This window comes from Vidua chalybeata, chromosome 2 (assembly GCF_026979565.1).
Source record: "Vidua chalybeata isolate OUT-0048 chromosome 2, bVidCha1 merged haplotype, whole genome shotgun sequence".
Taxonomy (NCBI): domain Eukaryota; kingdom Metazoa; phylum Chordata; class Aves; order Passeriformes; family Viduidae; genus Vidua; species Vidua chalybeata.
Window position 1 is genome coordinate 24817606 of NC_071531.1, and position 20753 is coordinate 24838358.

Consider the following 20753-nt stretch of genomic DNA (forward strand, 5'->3'; position numbering starts at 1 on the left):
GGTTTTAGTTAAGCCTCTAACAGTTTTTAAAATTAATTTTTCTAGAACTGAACCTTTTATGTATGTTTTCTCCATTTTTTTAGGATTATCATCCGGATCGTCCAGATATTCAAAAATCCATGACTGCCTTCAAAAATCTTTCTGTAAGAGTGATAAAAGAATACATTATATATTTTAAGTAGAATGCTTTCTAATTACACCTTCCTCTATTGCTTAAAAAAGTGAAGCTTTTTCATGAATGTGTAATAAATTTTTAAAAGCCTGGAAATCAATGCTGGATGTAGGCAGAGCTAAAGATGGTAATTTGCTGGGGAGTTGTAGTAAGTAGACTATTGGTATGAGAGTTGTGCAAAGTATTCTGCACCTCTTTGTCTGCCCTCTCATCATACTCATCTCCCTTTCTACTAGTGCTTGCATGGCTAGTGTCCTGAAGGCTTCTTTACAACAAATGAGTACATGTTCTGATTTTTTTCTATGTGCATTCCTTCTCAGGGAATGGCATTGGATTTAAGAGAGGTTGAAGAGAAAAGTGCTAGTGAAGTTCAGAAGATGCAAAACTTAATAATTGGATCAGGAAGCCTAATTTGAACAGATAAGCTGTCTGCTACTGTCTTTACAAAAAAAAAAAAGAAAAAGTATGCCTCAACTGCAACAAGCAATGATTAATGCAGTCTCGGTTACAAGAAACTTAATGTGTTCTGCTTCCTTTTAGAAATGTATACTGATGATAACCTGGCATTTTTTATTTTTTAAATCAGAAATTTAGTGTTATCAGTGTTCAGAAGAGGTTTGTGGATTACATCCTGTTGGGTGCTATAAAAGCAAGAGGAAAAAATTCTGTTGAGAAAAATTCAAAAAGCAAGAGTAGAACAGGTTGGAGTTACTTAATAAAAGTAGGAACACAAGGTTATAAACACTCAGGTTTGCAGAGGTGGCATGTGTCTTCTTACTGAAAGAATATGCTTTGTTGTATAGATATCTGACAGCTGTGTTAATCTTGGCTGCTGAGCATGTCCATTTTTGGATAGTCATCCAAAATTTGAAGTTTAAAGGAAGGAGAAAATTGAGTAACAGAGCTATAACTGAGTTTGGAATGGTAATTGAAGTCAATGTATTGAAAAGCCGTAATATTTAATTTAGTAAAACTAGTTTATAAAAAATATTGGTAGCAGTCATCTAAATGAAAATACTTCAAGTAAGGTGCTGTCTTCTGTGCATTACAAGCACAGCAGCAGTAAATACAACTGTAGTGGTATTTCTACCCTTAAACCATTCCAAATTGGTAGAGATTCTAGAGATGATGTTTTTCCCTATGTTTGTTAGGCACAATGTCAAGAAGTACGGAAACGGAAAGAACTTGAACTGCAAATACTGACAGAAGCTATTCGTTGCTGGGAGGGAGAGGACATCAAAACACTTGGCAATGTGATTTACATGTCCCAAGTCATGATTCAGTGTGCTGGAAGTGAGGTAATGTCCTTCTCATCTTCACTGTCACTCCTCCAATTTTGAATAAAATTTATTATAATCATTATACAACAGAAAGAAAGAGAATGCTTCAGAGATGGTAATCTAAGCTAAAGTCTTTGTGTTGATTTAAGGCATGTTTTACAAAACCTGAAATAAAATTCATTGAAGATGGATGGTCTCTTCTGTAAAATTTACTGAAAAATTACAACAGTAGTTATAAATATTCTAAGATGGTTTTTGCAGGGCTTTTTTCAGAGGGCATAATTGAACAAGATTTTCTGTGTGTTGTTATATTACAGGATCATTGTGCATAGCAGTTATTACAATGTGTTTTAAATAAAAAAAGGTTTAAAGTTTTATGTTGTAAGGTGTCTGAGACAAACTCTTTTTTGGCTGTTATGGGCACATTGCTCAAGTAGTAAATTTTGAACTACAAGCTTGAGTACCAAATGCTCTTTGAGAAATAGAACAAGAAGATACATTAGAAAGTTACAAGTGACAAAGTGGGGTGATTTCTTTTTTCCTAACCAAAGAAGCAAAACGTAAAGAAAAACTTGTCCTACCAGAACTAATGTTAAAATAATCTGAAAAGCAAGTGCCAACAGAAAGGCAATGTTATACAGGTTACTGACATGTTTTTCTTGCTTGTTGTTCTCCTGAAAAATCAATGAGGCTTTGAATCTGATGAGGACTTTTGAATTGCAACCTCATTCAGTCCATTTCCTCCCTTAGAACAAAGAGGTCCATAAAGTGTTTATGCAATTGAATATTTAGAAGTTAGTCACTTGATATTTTTCTCTGATATTATGTTAGGTGTTAAAGTAAATAAATAAGATTCAGTAGAGCTGATAGTGCATCTTCTGCAGTCATGTCTCTTTTTGAAGCCAGCAAAACCAATCACCATCCCCCACTCTCATTATGAGGTAAAATGTCAAATGTAATGGACTTGTAGAAGATTCTGTTTAGCATTGCAGCTTTTTGGCAAGACACAGGACAGCTTCATTTGTGCAACAGCAACTGGGTTTGGTTTTGTCTTTCTAAAAATGATATAAACATTTGCAAATGTTTACCTAAAAACATTAAAACCTGCTAAAGAAGTGTAATTTTGAAAAGATGCTTGAAATTAGGACGGTGGCTTTGTCAGTTGATATACTTATGTTGTCATTCAAATATTACACTTTAATGCTTCTCCTTTTTGTTGTCTATAGCAGTAAATTTAGAGTAAACTTATCCTCCTTCCTTAAAATACCCCAAAACAAAACCACAATGGATGAAACCATACATGAAACCAGAAAATTAAAACCAGAACAAAGTAATGAGTGCTTTTGTTGTGACTATACTAATTATTCCTTTGCCTTTTCTACTTCTGGGCATAATCCAGTGTTTAAAAATCTGATCTCCAATTTGAGAGACCACAGTCTTGATATGACTGTAACAGTATCCATCTAAATTATAGGAAGAAATAGATCCAGTATGTAATTTTGGTTTTACTGAAATTGGCCACACAGTTGTTATCATATTAAGTAAGGTCAGTATTTCACCCAGACTATAAAATTCCTGTTTTCAAACACAAGGCTGTAATCTTCTGGAAAATGTATAGGCACATGTTAGTAGCATTTTTCAAATAGAAAATAAGTAATTCTGTCTTCTTTCCTTTTTTTTTTAATTTTCTTTTTTTTCCCCCTAAATACAATGGAGAAATAGTTTTGCACTGAGCAAATATTTGTGGAGTAATCATCCAGCTAAAATGCTGATAGCTTTTAGTAATAGAAAAATGGGAGAAGGGACTTGTGATAGTGTATTTACTTTTTCATTTTCTTCTTTTAACAAGGAAAAGAATGAAAGATATCTTCTTCTCTTCCCCAACATTTTGCTAATGTTGTCTGCCAGCCCAAGAATGAGTGGGTTTATCTATCAGGTAAAGTAATACATTTACATATGTGTAAAAATGTGTTGGGGGTTGTGTTCTTTCCAAATGATATTTCATAGGAAATTTGGAAGGAATATTAAACTTTTGCACTTATAAAGATAAAAGGTAATATCTGCAATAAGAAGTGGTCATCTGTCTTATGAAATTCTGGCCTAGAAGCCCAGGGTTTGATTTTCCTTGTAGCTGTGACTATCACCAAGGAGACATCGGGTTTTTTACCTTGTTAGTAGTGGCTGATGACAGGAAATATTGGTAGCTTTTTAGATCTGTGTGGGAAACCAGTGTTGCTGCATAGGTTTGTTAGTGCTCTTTGACTGCTGCTTGAGACTTAACAAAATTGCACAGCCCCCTTAAGCTTTCATTAGTGTGAATTAGGCTGTTACCATTAGTTTGTTTAGATGCATCCACATTAGTGTTTTATCTTGGAATCAGTGGCACACTTGAAAAAGGCATCTTTTAGTTTTTTCTGTTTAATGAGCACTGAGTCACAAAGTAGTTGTTGTTTTGGGGCTCACAGACTAGATTCCATCTGGATGAAGTTGAAGTGGAAGGCATGCTCCAAATGTACACTTGATATGCTCTAACTATGGGAAAAGATCAAGTACATGGAGTGACATTCGGTCACTGGCCCCAGCCTCGGGCTCCCCGGAGTAGCACCACCTGGAATGCATACAAGGTGGCCCTAGGGAACTTAGCACCAGGTATTTCACTTCAAATATCCTCTACTCACAGCTGGTAGACAGAGTCTTTGAGCTGTCTCTCAAGTTTCCTAGCTGAGTACTTGCAGCTGTTGTCCCACAGGCCTGTTCCAGAGGTGGAACAACTGCTGGAGTGCAGGGGTGCCATTTGTCTTGGCTCACCTGTAGCTCTAGGCTGTGTTTCACAAAAGCACTTGCATCTTGGGTATATATAGTTTCAAAGACTCCTGAGAGAGGCAAATGTGCAATCCATGACTTCCAAACTCTTGTAAATGTTCCAAGTAATGCCATGTGGGTTTGGGGCATCACAGTAAAATACCAAAAGACAGGGAAAAGCTGCAACGAAGTTCTAAAAGGAGACAGAGATTTCACCTACTAGAAATGCTTCTGTAAAATAGACACTTGAACAGCTCATTCCTTTCTCCTGAGCAGTGATTTGCCTGCTTCAAAGGAATGCTGAAGGTTGGTCATTCAGTGTTCCTATGTGATCAACCACAGTCACAAAAATGTGACTTTTTTTTTTTTTAATTAAGAGCAATTAAATTCCAAAATTTGTGTTTGGGTTCGTACCTTACCTGCCACAATTGTAGATGGATTTGTCTGAAATGCTGCTGCATTAGGTGGTTCAAGTGGACAGTCAAGTTTGTTAACTTTGTGACACTTCAAATTATCCCAGTGTTAATGGAAGAAGATAGTAGAAAAGACAGGTCAGTTCTGTGTTCCAAGTGGCACAGTCAGAATTTCTGGTGAGGATAGCTTCTTCTGTACTGATTACAAGGCAGCTGACTGGAAATTTAGTATGTTAACAAGCAGCATGAAATTAAACAGTCTGTTTAAAAAGCTTTATTTTTTCTCTCCTATCACTTGCATTTCTTCTTCCCACTCACTTTATCCCCTAGATGTACATCATTGTTCAGTAAATAAATAAGCCATTTTCTGTGATTTGTCTTCAGTTTCTGCTCAGAATGGCCAAGCCCTTTCTTGGTGTTCACTATCCAACCACCCCTTGAAAGCAAAACTCTTAATTTTCTCACAACCTCATGTGTGATAGTCCCAGCACTGAGAATGTCCCAGATTTTATTGACTACATGTTCACAGCAAGGTGAAATTATTTCATCACTGTGTCTGAGACAGTTGACCAGAGCCCATGTCTAGAGTGCATAATGTGGGCCTCCTGGAACTTTTTTCTGAGGTTCACATCTCAGAACTGGGATGGATATGGGCAGAAGATGATGCAGTTCTCCCAGTCATTCTCTGGGAGATTATGCCATTGGAGGCATCATCCTACATAAGACCTTCCCTGCATTTCTGAATAGCCCACTGGTTTTCAGGCTTCAGATTTTCTGGTTGATAATGTTGATATCTACCACAGGAGCTAATGGGAAGAACTTCTAGCAGGGGTAAGCTGAAGTCACAAGGAGCAAGGACCACACTTCTTAGGAGGGCTACATGATTGTTTGTTAAAAGAAGGGAAATATAAATTATTCACAAGTTCACTTCAGCTTTCTGTTTTGCTGACTTTGTTCTTTTTCTTGCCATGTGGTTCAGGTGATCTCTGTCTCCAGTGTACCCCTATATTGCCTCCCCACCTGTGTCAGCAGTTCTTACACATCTCTCCTGTTGTGGTTTTATGCTGTGTTATTCATGAACCAGCAAACATAGGGAAAAAGGGAAAAGAGCAAATTTTAGCTTCATTATGTAGTGCACATGGCCACCATGTTTCCTTCAGTGGGGAAGCTGCCACAAGAGAACTCCTCCTTTCTCTTTGGTATCTTGGGCGTGAGCATGCTGTGCCTACAGAATACCAAGTGATTTTTCCCTTTTAAGCAACTAAGAAACCTTTGTCCATTCTGCTGTCTTTAGGAAAGAGGAAAACATAAAGTTTGTTTTTATTCTTTTTGCTCTGTTGGAGCCAAAATTCCACAGTACATAGTATTTGTGCTTTTGCCAGTATTTGCTGAATAGTGTTTCTGTGCAGGAGAATACAGGATGTCTTAAAGAACTTTTCTTGAAGTTTCATTTTCAATAAAACCTTTCATCCCACAAATACTCAATTTTATTTATTCTTCTGTGTTTCTAAAGGGTCAAAAAGTTATCCTGACATTTTTTCCTGCTTGACTGGGTTTAAAATGGGATTTCCTGCAAAATTAGTATGTTCTTGTGAAGAAAACTTAAAAATTTGAAGGCGTTAATTTCTTTTTTTTTTTCCCCTCAAAGTATTTCCGTGAGGGAATTTAGTAGAAGTTTTATTAGAGAAATAAATCTAATATTCATTAGTAAATAATTGATGCATTTATTTAGTGAAATACTCCCTTATAAATTTACTTGTTCTACAGACCTTATTCTGGGAGCTAATAAAGCAGTTTGCAAACAAATGTGGTTAAAGAAGAGTCACTGTTGCCTCCAGTCATGTAATATGATCCTGAAGGTCTCAGTTTCAAGAACCCAAGACTGAGGAATGATCACTATTGTATTTGTATGGATTTTGTAGCCTGAATAGGTATCAGCTAGACTTACTGACATCACAGATGTCATTTGCAGAAGTTGGACACATGAAAAACTCCCATTGTGACATGTTTGTATGGATTTTTGAATGTTTTAAACCCACTGGGTTTATGTGTCAATTTACTGTGAATGTCTTTTTTCAGAGCTTAAAGTTAGTATTTTCTTTAATTGGCAATGCTTTTATGTATTTTGTATTTAATGTTGATGTTACCATCTTTTTTCTTTTTAAGGGAAAACTGCCTATGACAGGAATGACTATTACAAAGCTAGAAGACAGTGAAAACCATAAAAATGCATTTGAAATATCAGGTATTGCCCATTAGTATTTTTATTTATTAGTTATTCCAGGATACACTGTTTCAAACATCAAATGCTCATTCTGAACAGAGGAAAAAACTTTATGGGGAGGGTGACCAAGCACTGGCACAGGGTGCCTGGGGAGATGACTGTCCTTGCACAGTCCTGGCCATGATCCCAGGCAACCAGCTCCAGGTGTCTGTGCTGGAGCACTGGGGAGTGTGACCTACAGAGGTCCCTTACAGCCTCAGCCATCCTGTGGTTATACAGATTTTGTAACACAGCTACCCAGAGCCTCACTTGAAGGTTTTTCTTTTACTGCTTCTCTTAAGCAGTTAAGGAGCTCTTTGCATGGGATTTGTCCTGGAATTTCTGTATTTTAATGAATGGAAGCAGTAGCCTTGGAGAAGGCCTTTTGTGATGAAGCAGTTCCAAGTATACTATTTACTGAAAGAATAGGAATTTGAGAGACTCTGGAAGAGCTTTGAGCAAGAGTTTTCTTCTAGAAGTTTTCCACCTCTTTCTGAGAAAACAAGATGCTTCTTTAGCATCTCTGATGTCAATGACTGTTGCCATTGTGCTTATAGGTAATTTCTATCTGTTTAGTCATTCATTTCATAATGTACATCCTGAGACAATTTAAAGGACAGTGCAGGGTCCCCATAGTGGAGTTTTGGATCCTCATTAATTTCCTGGATCAGTTCTTCATCCAAGCAGGTTACATTTAAAGAAACTAATTTTGACTGTCTCAAGTATGATATCAATGCTATGAGTCTCAGGGGAAAAAAAATGTTTATATTGAGGAAAAAAATGCATTTTTGCAGTAATAGCTATGAAGCTTACCTCAAGGGGAATGTGATGGGTTAAATGGTGTTAAATGTTTATTTATGGTGCAGAAGTGAAAGTTATCTTTGGTTGAGATTACATTCCCAAGTGACTTTTGCCTTAGCTTTAATTTTATGCCTTCTTTTGAGAGAAGACTGGTGAACTCTTATTTTATAACTTTTCCTGTGTTGTAGTGTACAGACTCAAGAATGACATTTTGGGCTATGTTCTGGCCTTGCTGGGGAGGATGGAGAAGCATAAGGCTGGTAGATGAGCCTGTCTCCTACTCTTGTCATTTAGGGTTGTGCTTAATTAGAGCTAGGGCGAAAAAAGTAGTACTCCTGTGCTAGACTAAGAATAAATACATGGAGGCCATGTGTGTTACAACCTGGAAATTGGGATGGTGTTGTACTGAAAATATGACTTAAATTTTTGCTTTTTCCTGTCAATATTTTAGGAAATGACTGTCTTTTTAATCATGTCAGATCAACTAACCTGTTATTTTTTCATTTCCTATGTCTTTCTGGTTTCTATCACCTAGGAAATATGATTGAAAGGATATTAGTATCTTGTAACAACCAACAAGATTTGCATGAATGGGTGGATCACCTGCAGAAGCAAACCAAAGTCACAACTGTTGGGAATCCCACCATTAAACCTCACTCTGTGCCATCTCACACGGTAAGAAATGAATGAGCAGAATTAGGTTCTAATTAGGTATTCTGGCAATTATAACACCATGGAAAGGCTTTTTTTTTTTTTAGCCATTAGTAACAAAACCTGAATTTTGTCACTGTAGTTTAATAGGTAAAAAGATAATTCTGTTTTTAATTGTGTGAACAAAGAATAAAATGCTTAAAACAGTGTAACAGTTAAATGGGGTGAAAAAAAGTTCATTATCATTACTTTTTCTGTTTTGACCAAGTGCATGCATCACTATTTTTTAAGTATACTTAGAACAGTAGGTTGTAATTGGTGATGTACTTGACAGGCTGTGGAGAAACAGTAATTTCTTTTGGGTTCTGCATTTGAATTGTTGGATATGAATGGTTCTAAATTTAGCTCCACCCTTAGTAGTGAGAGAAGTGGGAGCAAGGCTGTTCTATCTTTAGTTTGTATGTGGTAGACAATAAAAAAATTTAAGCTCCTTTTTTCCAAAAAATAATTTAGTGTAAATTTTTTTGAAGGCCAGCTGTAATAAACAGAAATGCTATAGCAAGTGGGATTATTTCACCAGTCCTTGATGACACTGTCTCCATTATGGTAATATGCCTTCTTTCCTTTCACATCATGTTTGACAGCTTCCTTCCCACCCAGTGACTCCCTCCAGCAAGCATTCAGACAGCAAGCCAATACCACTGACTCCTGCCTACCACACTCTCCCTCATCCCTCACATCATGGGACTCCACATACCACAATAAACTGGGGACCGCTGGAGCCTCCCAAAACGCCCAAGCCTTGGAGCCTGAGCTGCCTGCGGCCCGCACCTCCGCTACGGCCTTCAGCAGCTCTTTGCTACAAAGAGGTGAGGTGCAGCAGCCAAGAAACAAGACAGTGTGGCAGCCCTTCAGTAGGAAGTTGTAAATTTTTTGTGGTGGCTCTTTGTATGTGACTTTCCTTTAATTTTGTAACTCTTGTAAACAACAGGGAAAAAGTGAGAGTTGATCTGCAGTGCAAGATTTGTATTGAAACTTATGTAAGAGATTCTTCTGTTTGGCTGTATCACTTTGGCTGTAATATATGCTTATTTTGTAATTTAACTTGAAATCCTTTTATGCTTTCATGTGTAGGCCACTAAATTCTCCAGAGTATTAAAATTTCAATAATCTTTGTAGTGTTTAGCATACAATAATGTCCAAAACCTATCTTGATCAACTTTGGTAGGTCCTGCTCAATCACCTTTTTATTTTCTTGTTCTGTATTTTCACAGAAGATGTACTGTATCTTTAAGGTAAAAGGCAGAGCAGCATCTTCCTTTTGTACCTGAAACTTAGTATTGTTCCTGTAAATTACTATGATCACATTTTAAGCAGAAATGCTACTGAATTTGTTGTTTCTTTGTGGTATTTGTTTGTTGTGTTGGTTTTTGGTTTTATTTCCTATAGACCTCTGTAAAAGCAGACCTAAACTTTCACAAATTTTGGCTTTGAAAGCTATTGTACCTGCCAAGCTTCCTTGTTAGGTCCTTTTTTACTTGTTTCCCACTAGACAAGTGAAATGGGTTGTCTCTTCAACTGTTCAGGAAAAAGACCTGTTAATGTATTCCTGCCTCTTCTCTTCACTCTAGATCCCAAGCAGCTGAATGCCTTTGCAGCAGGTTTTATGCACATTTCTCTTAATAGAACAGATAAAATACTTGGCTGTGTGTGTAGTTGGAGGAAGGGTATAGAGGAAATCAGCCAATTCAAGTGAATTGAACATGGCAAAAATATTAGTAAACTGAATTTTGGTGCTGTTAAAAGGTTTTTAGTTAGTAATTCCTGTATGCATCTTAGAAGTTAAATTCTTGAAATGCTGTCTAGAAGCACTACTTTTTATTTTTCCCATACAGGATCTCAGTAAAAGCCCTAAAACCATGAAAAAGCTGCTTCCCAAACGCAAGCCAGAGCGGAAGCCATCGGATGAAGAGTTTGCACTGAGAAAAAGTAAGAGAGACTTGAACAAATATCTGCATAATACAAAGGGTGGAATTAACATCAGTTTAAATTCTGTATGAGTTAGGTGTACAGTGTAAGCAAGTTACCTGGTTTCCACTCTAATGTCAGGGCAGAGGGGTAGATATCTCCAGAGGATGATTTGTTACAGTCACCTTATGCTGTGGTGGCATTTGTAGAGCTTTACTGATTGCTACAGTGGATGTCTGCTTGTGAAGTGCCTACTTCTGTTTGTTACAGAAGGAAGAGAGGTTCACTAGAGAGCCAGGTGAAGTTCAGTGAGGTAAACCTGTCTTTTAGTACTGTAAACAAGGTGAAGATACTGAACCACTCCTGCAGGATACTTTGTAGCTGTGTTCTTTACTTGGTCTTAGTAGGAGCTTCTGTTGTCTTGGGTGCTGGAAAGCTGGTTATTGCTGCTGATTTGAAGACTAGTTGCTTCCACAATCCTTCTAGGATCCAACAGTCTTCTCTTATCTCTTGTAAATAAAGTCATTTGCTCATGTCTGTATCTAAATAAATTGCCGATATTTAGGCTGCCTGAAGTCTGAAGAAAAACACTGATCTGAGAGAATGTACGCAAAAAGAGAGGTCAAAATCTGGATGTTGGGATAATTTGAAGTGGAGGGAGCGTTAATGTTAATCAAACAAGCACAGTATTCACTTACTTGTCAGTGTTGCTGTAATTTTTCCTTAGAAATGTGTGTGAATGAATAATCTCATTACTTGTATCAATAAAAGACAGGGTGTTTTATTGGACAGATTTTTGCTATAGCTTTTGCTTCTCTGTGTCTGTCCTTTGCTCATGGGCTTTTTAAGATACTCTGTGCCATGAGTGTTCAGTGCATGAAGTGTGTTATTGTGGCAGTTGTCTCTCACAGGTTTATATAGAGTTGGAGAGAAAAAGCTTTTCCTCAGGGTGCTCTTGGTTTGTCTGAGGTGTTAGTTCTTCTGAATGTTCTGTGAATTTCATGTGGCAAAGGTTAAGGTAGTGAGTAGAATGATTCTCTGTTGATGGATGTGCAGGTGGATGTTGTAGTTCAAGATGTTTTACCCTTACAGCAAGGCATTTGTTTAGGAAAAATGAAAACAGTGTAATACAGTATCATTTCAGATGTTGGAGAATGGAGATTCAGTAATTGTAATGATGATGATGAAGCTGCCAACTTGCAGGTTTAACAACTGTTAAAGAACACAGTGGGAGGAGTTAAGGGTTTTTACTTGGGGGAAGGAAGGAGTCTGTAGCTTGCAAATACATTGTTCTACTCCCGATTCGATAACTTTTATTGAAACATATTTTTTGGTAGCTTTTAGTCAAAGAGTGTTTCTTACAGATTCATCTTCCTTAATCAGTAATTAGAAGCTTCTGTTAGCGTTCCTTCAACTTTCTCTTTTTTTTTTTTTTGTGGAGCTATAAAAGTTTCCCACTTCTATCGAACTTAAAGCATATTGATAGAGAGGTCTGGGTTTTGTTACTTCCCTTCTCAGGAATCCAGAGGATTTATGGGCTATGTTTTGAGAACTGCTGTGTCAAATTAGCATTTCAACAGACAAAACAAGTGAGATGTTTCAACTGACTGTCCTCAAAATGCTATTTCAGGAAGTAGTATTTGCCCTGCTACTGTAATTATATGGTGCTGCATTCTAACTAAAAAATCCAATTATTTTTCCTGCCTTGAAAGAGGGATAACCCATATTTTGGAGTTTCTGTATCTCTTAAGCTGTAGGAAAATTATATTGGGTCAAGATAATTTCTGCAGTAGCTAGCATTTGTCCCAACATATGTTTGGAAAGCCGGCTTTGTTGTGGTGATAATAAATCGCAAAACCCAACAGGATGCCTTGGCTGGCAGAGAATACCAACTGCATTTTGATATTGAAGGCTGCTCAGATTCATGTAGCAGGACATTTTCAAACCTAGCTATTTCATAGGTGAAAGGAGGAAAAATGCTTTTAAAACAACAAATTGTCTTTCCTTGCACATAGACTTCTGCTTTAATCGAAACTAATAATGGTAGAGGTAGAGGTACACTCTATTGTGAGTGAACAATTTGACACTAGTTTTACTGAGTCACCCAATGAGATTTGCTGTGGAGCTTTACCTTTTGGAAAATGTTGCCATGTTAAGCTTGAATAGTTAAATTTGTTCAGTAGTGCTCTTTCTGTGTTGAAGTCTGAGTAGTTTAGGGTAGTCACTTTTCACAGATATGTGTACATGACAGTGGCATCTTCCCTTCTGCACGATGGACTGAAGTTATGCTGTTAATCCTGAGTTCTATTTTCAATGTTGAAAGTGCTGTTTCAGTGCTGTTGAAAGGGGTAGATTTGATTTTGTATATATATATATACAAATGCATGTATATATATACACACACAAATGCAAAAAAGTTTTCAAGATGTTTTCTGTGAATTGGTATTCTGTTTCTTGATTTCTTTGATTAAATAATGGAATAGTATGCATACTGAATTGTGTGTTTTATATAATAACTTGAGTATTTAGGGGTTTTTCAGTAAAATGACTGCTTTAGAATGAGAGTCCTCACACTTCAAAACACATTCTGTACAACATCAGATGCTCAGAAAATATCTTGAATGTGTGGGTGGTTACTTGGAATTGAATTATTTCTAAGCATTTCAAAATAGTATTTGTCTTTTTAAACTGTTACTTTTGTTCATTGAAGTTTGATTTTTAAAATAGTATGATTAAAATAATTTTGAAGGGTTGATTAGGCTGAACTTTGGACTCAACCAAACTGTACTGATTCATAAAGGCTTTTCTCTATTAAGAAACATGCCCATGTTTAAAATTCTGTTTTTCCCGTTGATTCTAGGTACAGCTGCTTTAGAAGAAGATGCTCAAATTCTTAAAGTCATAGAAGCATATTGCACAAGTGCCAAAACACGTCAAACATTAAATTCAAGTAAGTTAGCCATTTCTACCCATTTCAGTACTTTCTAACTAAAATACAAATAAGATACTTTGCAAAAGCGAGTACTGTATATCCTCAGCCCTTTGCAAATAGCAAGCTGGACCTGCAAATAATAATAACCTGTTTCTGGTTTAACATCAATGCCAGGTGTTTATGTATTGGATGCCAAGGACCATGGTTAGAGACTGTAATTTTCAGTATTTTGAAACAATCCAAAACAACAAAAACCCAAGTGTAACTGGTTGTCATGGTTTAAAATTGTACTAAAGCTTTAACAATGAATAAGAGGTGTCTGAACTGAATATAACAGCTAATCAGTATGCTTTTGGATAAATTTCAAGAAGCTGGTAAGTAGGAGGAGGAATGAAGAAGTCATTGTAATTTTGGAGGACTCTATTTTTGTTGTGTTCTGTTCAACAAAGACTTTGTCCATAGAAAAGTAACCTAGACCTTTAAAAATTTCTTTAATTTTATTGCCACTACTTGTTTTTAGTATTAATTACAAATTTTAATCCCGTCTCATAATTTCAGGAGAAATTGTTCTCAGATGTGTGTTGCCTAAAGCCATTTTTAGTTTCTCAGATCAATACCTAGCATATTGAAAACCTGTAACGTGCCTCTGGGGTCCTACTTCATTTAATCCAAATCAAGGTTGCCATGTGGAGTTCCTCTGTATTGTAAGTAAAACATTGCTCAAAGCAGGGGAGTCCACCAGCATGTGTTCCATTTACACAAGGAAGGAGAAAATGCTGTTACGTTTGTTCCTTTTTGCACTGTTGAATACAAATTTAATTTGGAGATCCTTGGAACACAGTATAATGAATTTGAAGTACTTGGCTGGTTTTGCTGGAACTAGAAGACTGGACATCATAACTTCTTGTCCACTAAAGCTATTTAAATTCTGCAATATTAATCACTCCTACTGTTGCCTACAGTGCTCTAGGCCCATTTTGCTTCCAAGCAAAAGCACTTCGTGCTGTCAGTTGAAGTCTTAAAACACAATTGCAGACTTAGTTCTTGAACTTTCCTAATACATACTTATTTGCTATTGCCGCCTTGAAAAAAACACAGCTACTTTGTATTCCTATGTAACTTACTATGGGAATATGGCAGTTATATTAGACTGTAAAAACTTCTCAAGTAACAAAAAATGTCTTAATTTTAATTTTTCTGTCTTAATGAACTGTGTATTTCCAAGATAATGAAATCAGCTACTACTACTATTTTTTTATTAATGCTAATCTTTTTGTAGTCCTACAGTCATTAAAGTAGTGTGCTTAATTGGATAAAGGGAATGAATGAGTTCAAAGTTCTGAAGATATACTGTTGTTCCAAACAAAATCAAATGAGATGATTGACATTTAAACACCTCAACTGTGGTCTGTTATTTCCAAGGATAACGTGACAAGAAATGGTTGGGAAAACATTTGCACTTGCACAGCAGTGTGTGCGTGCAGATATGAAGTGGATATGATTTTTTTTGCTTGCCTATTTATCCTATGTATATTTAAGAAATATACATAGTGCTGTGGGTATCATTGCATACATCAGAAGTCAGCAGCTTTTATTTGCTCTTAATTGCAGCAAGAAACAATTTTTTATTGATTAGGTACACAGCTGCTTTGTTTGGAATGCATAGTGTTGTCACCTAAGGCTAGGTTTCAGAAGGTCCATTTGTAAACTGGAACTGGAAATGGGAAAAGAACCAATAAAGCTGGAATTGCTTCTGTTGGAGCAGTAGTCAGTGTAGAATAATAGAATGAGAGTTGCCTGCCATCTGTGAAGTATGCTGGTTTTTTACATACTCCATTCTTATCTCCCAGTTAATATTCTGCCTGTCCCTCACAGCACTCACTGGGCAATTCCCCTACTGCACCTTAATCTGCTGCTTTTGGCAGTGTCAGTACAGCAGAGTGCAAAACTGGTAAGGTGTGGTATTAGAGGTAGCAGAGCAGCTTTTTATCAGTTGTTTGGGTGGGAAAAATGGGATTTAATTTGTGTAGGTAGATGGAAATGAAAGAGCAGAGTCTGACTTTCTTATGCTTTTTGAGCACTGAGCTTATTTTGCATTTCTGCTTCAAATGAAGACTTAAAATTCTCTGCAATATCATGTGTATGGTGGCTCATAACATGGCCACTTACATGGCTTCAATCCTTGGATATTGTCAGCCCTTGAAAAATTAAAAAAACTGTCCTTACTATGTTTGACCAATGACCCTAGAGATCTGAAAGTATTTAGCTGGGGGGGGTGGACTCAGATGTGTAGGAAGAGGTGTGTGAGGGGTCACAATGGGCTAGGCTGTGTAACTGTTAGGCTCTTGTCCATATTTTTCTGAGTTAATTTGCCACATGGTTTAACAAATAACGAGGGGTATGGGCACAGAAAAAAAATGTACTTTGACAGTCTCCTTCAATGGGTGCAAGATGTTGCTGCTGATTTAGTAATCAGCAGCCCTGCTCTGCATGAGAACCTTTGCTTTTCCTTTTCCCCCCTTCATTTTCCTCTTCACAGTGGTGACACAAGCACTTCTGTTGGCTGTGTTGTGAGCTGGTGGGAAAATTACCCGCTTGAAAAAACTAAGTCTCCAAATGATTTTTTCATCTGAAGCTGTTTCCTGACCTGGCTCATGAAGCAGCTGTACAAAAGACTGTGTCATTGCAAGGGAGGGAAAGGATGAGGTACAGATATGTGATGGGGAAGGGGCTGTTGCTTTTCACATTGGTGCTGGATCATGCTGGCTTACTGTGTTTGTTTTCTGCTCTGTGCCCAGTCAAATCCTCCCCAGACCAGAACTGACTGTATTTCAAAAGAACTTGACTTCCTCTTCAAAAAATTCTACTTTTAAACAATATTTTGTTACTCAAAATTCTCAACTGAGACTGCCTAGAAACTTAAAAACCACTTCAAAATTGTATTGTAACCATTCAAACATTATGTGCTGAGTGTAATTTATACCTAAACCCCAAACAAATTTGAAAAAAAAAAAAAAAGAAAAAAAGCAAAACCCAACTTTGGTGCCTTTTTAACAATATTTTCTCTTTTCCTTCTCTTCCCATCACCTTTTTGCTTTTATTTCATGTGTTTGGTTGTGGCTATTCCTTACGTTCTCCTCCTCATCCCACCTCTGCCTATCCACATCCACCATTTCATTTCACCTATACATCCTTAGCATGGCAAGGCACTGACCTGATGCATAATCACGTCTTGGCTGATGATGACCAATCAAGTCTAGACTCCTTGGGTCGTCGCAGTAGTCTTTCTCGTTTGGAGCCTTCAGACCTCTCAGAAGACTCTGACTATGACAGTATATGGACAGCCCATAGTTACAGAATGGGGTCTACATCTCGTAAGAGCTGTTGCTCATATATCTCTCACCAGAACTAATGCACTTCTGAGCTTTTTCTTAACAAATGCTTGTTGTATCACAGCCTGCTTTTCTTAGATGTTTTCTTGCTGTTCCTTGTCTCTTTAATGTGATATTTTAACAACTTCTGAGGGAGCTCCTGAAACTTCAGTTATACCTGGTGGAAGGCTCTATTGTCAATTCAGTACACGTACAAATAAGTCATTCTAAAAAGTGTATATCCTGTTAAGGATGATACTTCTTGAGGGTTTTTTTAACTGACAGATGTTAATTTGTAGCTCTGAATGGTCTTTTTTTTTTTCTTTTGACTTGGTCAGTGTAGTAACAGGTCCTTTATTTTCTTTTTTTTTTTTTTTTAATTTTGGATAAGCACATTTTTATACTTTGTACTGAAGCCATAATGGTTTGAGAGCTGAGTGCCAGCTATATGGAAATACCTTAGTGGTAGTGGTTGGATTTCCTACATATTATTAACAAAATACATAGCTGGTAGAGTAAGTGAAATGCAGCTTAAAAATAAGCAGTACAAGAGCTGTAAAATCATTCAGATATTCACATATCTGGCCTATTTGTTTGGAAGAGCATTTGCAAATCCATAAAAATTTCTGGTTTTATACTGCTGCCTTTTGCTCATTGCTTAAAACGTTTATATGAAGGACCTTGCTGCTCTTTCCCCACCCCAGTCCAGCAATTGTCATGAAAACCTGGCAGTCCATGCTCATTACATGCAGTGTTTTGGTACTCTCATGTTACCTGTGGTCATACTGTCACTTTACTGTGTGCAGTAGTGTGGCAGAAAGCAGGGTTTAGATGTTTTCTTGCCTGTTAAAATACACAACTGTCAACTCTCAATTGACCATTCTTCTTGAAAAGACAAGAGGAAAATGATTCCCCTGATGGAGGCTCCAGTGTTCAGCATCTGAAACTCTAGGTACAACTGTGATCAAGTTGGCTTGTTTGAAGTTCTGAATAATAGAATGCTTGGCTTTTGGGTTGTACTGTTTGGAGCATGTCTGTGACAGATTTTATTGTGTCTTGTAACTTCTCTCATAAGCAGGTTTGTTTTCAGCAGCAGCTCTTCACTTACAGTCATGTTGGCTTTTTCAGAGAACTGTGACATGCTGTGCACAGCTGAAGGTCTCAAACCTGCACCTGGGGCACTGCTGGGGTGAACTGTGTGTGTTCTGTCTTGTTGCTAAAGTAATTGGCATCAAAACAAAACTGGCATGTTTTCCAAATCTTGGTAAGCATTAGGGAAAAGTATGGTGAAAGTGATAGGAGGACAGAAACAGTTCTCAGTTTTGCCAGGGTTCCCAAGTGCAACACCCTTATCACTTTTCACGTAAGCATGTTATCCAGAGTTCAGATACTACTCTGTGAACAAGTTCAGAGTAATTGTGATGAAATTTAACTGCAGCCTGGGAACTTGATCACACTGTTTAAAAGGTAATCAATACCTTTCTGCAGGTTACATGATCAGAAGGTTGTAATTGCTAGACGTGCACGATTCCAGAAGGTGGTCATTGTGGAGAAGATGTTTCAAGGCAGTTCGTGTCTTCAGTTTACATTCAGTCTTGTTTGACCCCCTGCTTTATCCTCTCTCACTGTTGTTGGCCTTCTATTATGTGACTAACAAAAGCAGTAGTGCTTACCAAGGAGGGTTTTCAGGGGTACATTTTACTGCTGGTCATATATTAATGTAGTGACCAGGAGCTTGTGTATGTTGAACCTTTTGCAAATGGAGGAGTCTTGCTTAGAGAAATAAGTATATGTGCTCCATATCATTTCACAGCACATTTGTAACCCACTTCACTCCCTCCTTCTTTTCAGTCAGTTTTTTTTTTGTTTTGTTTTTTTAACATATATTGAAAGTATGGATTGTTTTTTGCCCTGTTTCTTATGATGTGGTGTTCTAGTTGAATAATGTTTTCTGCACTGGATAAATGGTAATTCCTTTATGTCTGTTTCATGTTATATAGTGTAAATATGAGTTTGTAATACAGTTGTTGCACTTGAACTTTCCTTATCTCACAGAAAGATTTGTTATCCAGATCTGAAGATTTTGACTTTTTAAGCACCAAAGCTTTGACAGTTTACCACCTTTAATTATTGTAGCATTTATGTCATTAGGTAGTATCATAATTAAGATCTCTCATATTGTGTATTCTCATATTAACATCACAGCACATTTAAAACATTCTACATCTTCAATGTTACAGGCTGTAAACTATTGTGAACTGATCAGGAGTATTGATGCAAAATGCTTGAAACAAAAAAAGGACAAATGTGGAAATGATGGTATTCAGTCCAAAGGTTCAGTGTTTCTATTTTTGTGGAACTTTAGTCATGGTAATAACAGTACCTTATGTTTATGCAATTCTGTAAATTGTATGTGTACAGTTACAAATACACTGGAAGGATGGAGAACCTGAATTGGAAGGTAGGTTCAAGCCATTGTCAGGCCCTCTTCTCATGGCTTATGCAGTGTTTCCATATAAATTAGTACTTACCATAAGCTAAAGCCAACCAATATTGATTGGGTGTTTTGCGTAATCTTGCCAAAACACAGTACTGTGTATATAGTGACGTAAAACATAGAAAGAGTAATATATATTGTGCACTTCATTTGTGAATGGGAGAAGCCATCTTTAGTAGGTGACTGCCTTTGGAAAATGCAAAATGGATGTATATCTGAATGTTTCATTGTACTGTACAGTATGCATATTGTTTGTGGTTGCATATATCAATTAAGTGTTTTGTTTTATATGAAAAGGACATCTGTTATGTACAGTTGAAATAAATTTTGCATTTGCTAGACTGTGACTTTAATATTTAATTATTACACAGGGGGAAAGGACAGCAGAACTTGTAACTTAACACATCCTCCTTTCTCTTCCTATGCCTCCTTTCTCTTCCTCCCTTCTTCCCAGAGCAATCAAATGCTGACATGAAAGACCTTTTTTAACATAAGTGTGTAATCTTTGTTTAATGTAGTTGACATCTACAGGATATTCAATGTAATGGGAAGTATGTATTCTGCTATATCCTCTTTTTTGTAAAAATTTCAGAGACATTGCCATCTATAGATTGTGTTTCTGTCACCTTCCTCTCCTGTTAAATTGATTTTTATTTTCCTCTTTTTTTTTTTTTTTTGTTGTTGTTTTTTTGTTTGTTTTGGGTTTTTTTGTTTGTTTGTTTTGATATTTTGGTGTGGGGTTTTTTTTGTGGGGTTTTTTTTTGTTTGTTGCTGGGTTTTTTTGAGGTTTTTTTTGTTGGTGTAGTCTCAGTAGAAATGAGCTGAATTATTGGAACAATCTAAAACCTACTTCTGCAGGTCCTATTGCCAGAAAGAAATTTTATGAATATACTAAGATATTTTATGAATATGCTAAGGGTGAATAAACCCTATGTGTTTTCATGATTTAATATTACAACATTTTTCTTTTAAAAGCAAGAGTTATCTTTAGTGTTTCTACTTAAAAGATGCTACATATGAGTGAATTTAAACAAATTAGTAGGATAATATATACGCTAAAATGTTTACATCAGAATAAATTTAATTATCACACCTCTCTATTAAAAGGTCATAACTTTGTTTTGCTATGATTGTAGCAGCTCTAGTCCTGCAGCCATGTGCTTGGAAGTTTTTGTATTGGTTAGCGAAATACAGGCAGTTTAATGGAGTGGCTCTTTACAAATGTTGTCTTAGAAATCTCCCATGTCTTCAGATGATGTATCTGTCTGCTCAAACTATTCATTCTGTTCTTACATGACTAACACTTACATATGAAGTTATATTTTGGTCCACTTTAATTGTTTCCATTTTACTCATCTAAGTATATTGCTGTAAACTGCCTAAATCAGTCATCTGGGTCATGTGGGGTTTTATTCCTGTTTGTGATTCTCTATTAGTTAAAAAAGACAAAACTTCATGCCCAAACCTTTTTTTTTTCTATTCCCAAGAATTTGCAAGCAATGGTGTATCTTATACAGTGAACTAAAGTTTAGTTGATATTTGGCTTCTGATTTGTGTTTTCTTTACAAAGATAGTTAAGGATACACTTTTGATTTTGACAGAT

The 20753-nt window shown here is 36.7% G+C and overlaps 1 protein-coding gene across 5 annotated transcripts in view; it reads left to right on the forward strand.

Annotated features, from left to right (window-relative positions):
• The window catches only part of ARHGEF7 (Rho guanine nucleotide exchange factor 7), a 115764-nt gene that overhangs the window by 82912 nt on the left and 12099 nt on the right, over window positions 1-20753 (forward strand). For 3 of the 5 annotated variants that reach the window (XM_053934829.1, XM_053934832.1, XM_053934830.1), the window contains 8 exons: window positions 84-143; window positions 1324-1470; window positions 3302-3388; window positions 6834-6912; window positions 8267-8406; window positions 9027-9251; window positions 10278-10371; window positions 13211-13300. In XM_053934829.1, the coding sequence (XP_053790804.1) occupies window positions 84-143; window positions 1324-1470; window positions 3302-3388; window positions 6834-6912; window positions 8267-8406; window positions 9027-9251; window positions 10278-10371; window positions 13211-13300 (922 nt within the window). Of the gene's footprint in view, window positions 1-83; window positions 144-1323; window positions 1471-3301; window positions 3389-6833; window positions 6913-8266; window positions 8407-9026; window positions 9252-10277; window positions 10372-13210; window positions 13301-16479; window positions 16657-18141; window positions 19492-20753 lie in introns of those variants that run through there. The other 2 variants (XM_053934833.1, XM_053934831.1) reach the window with 2 other exon arrangements.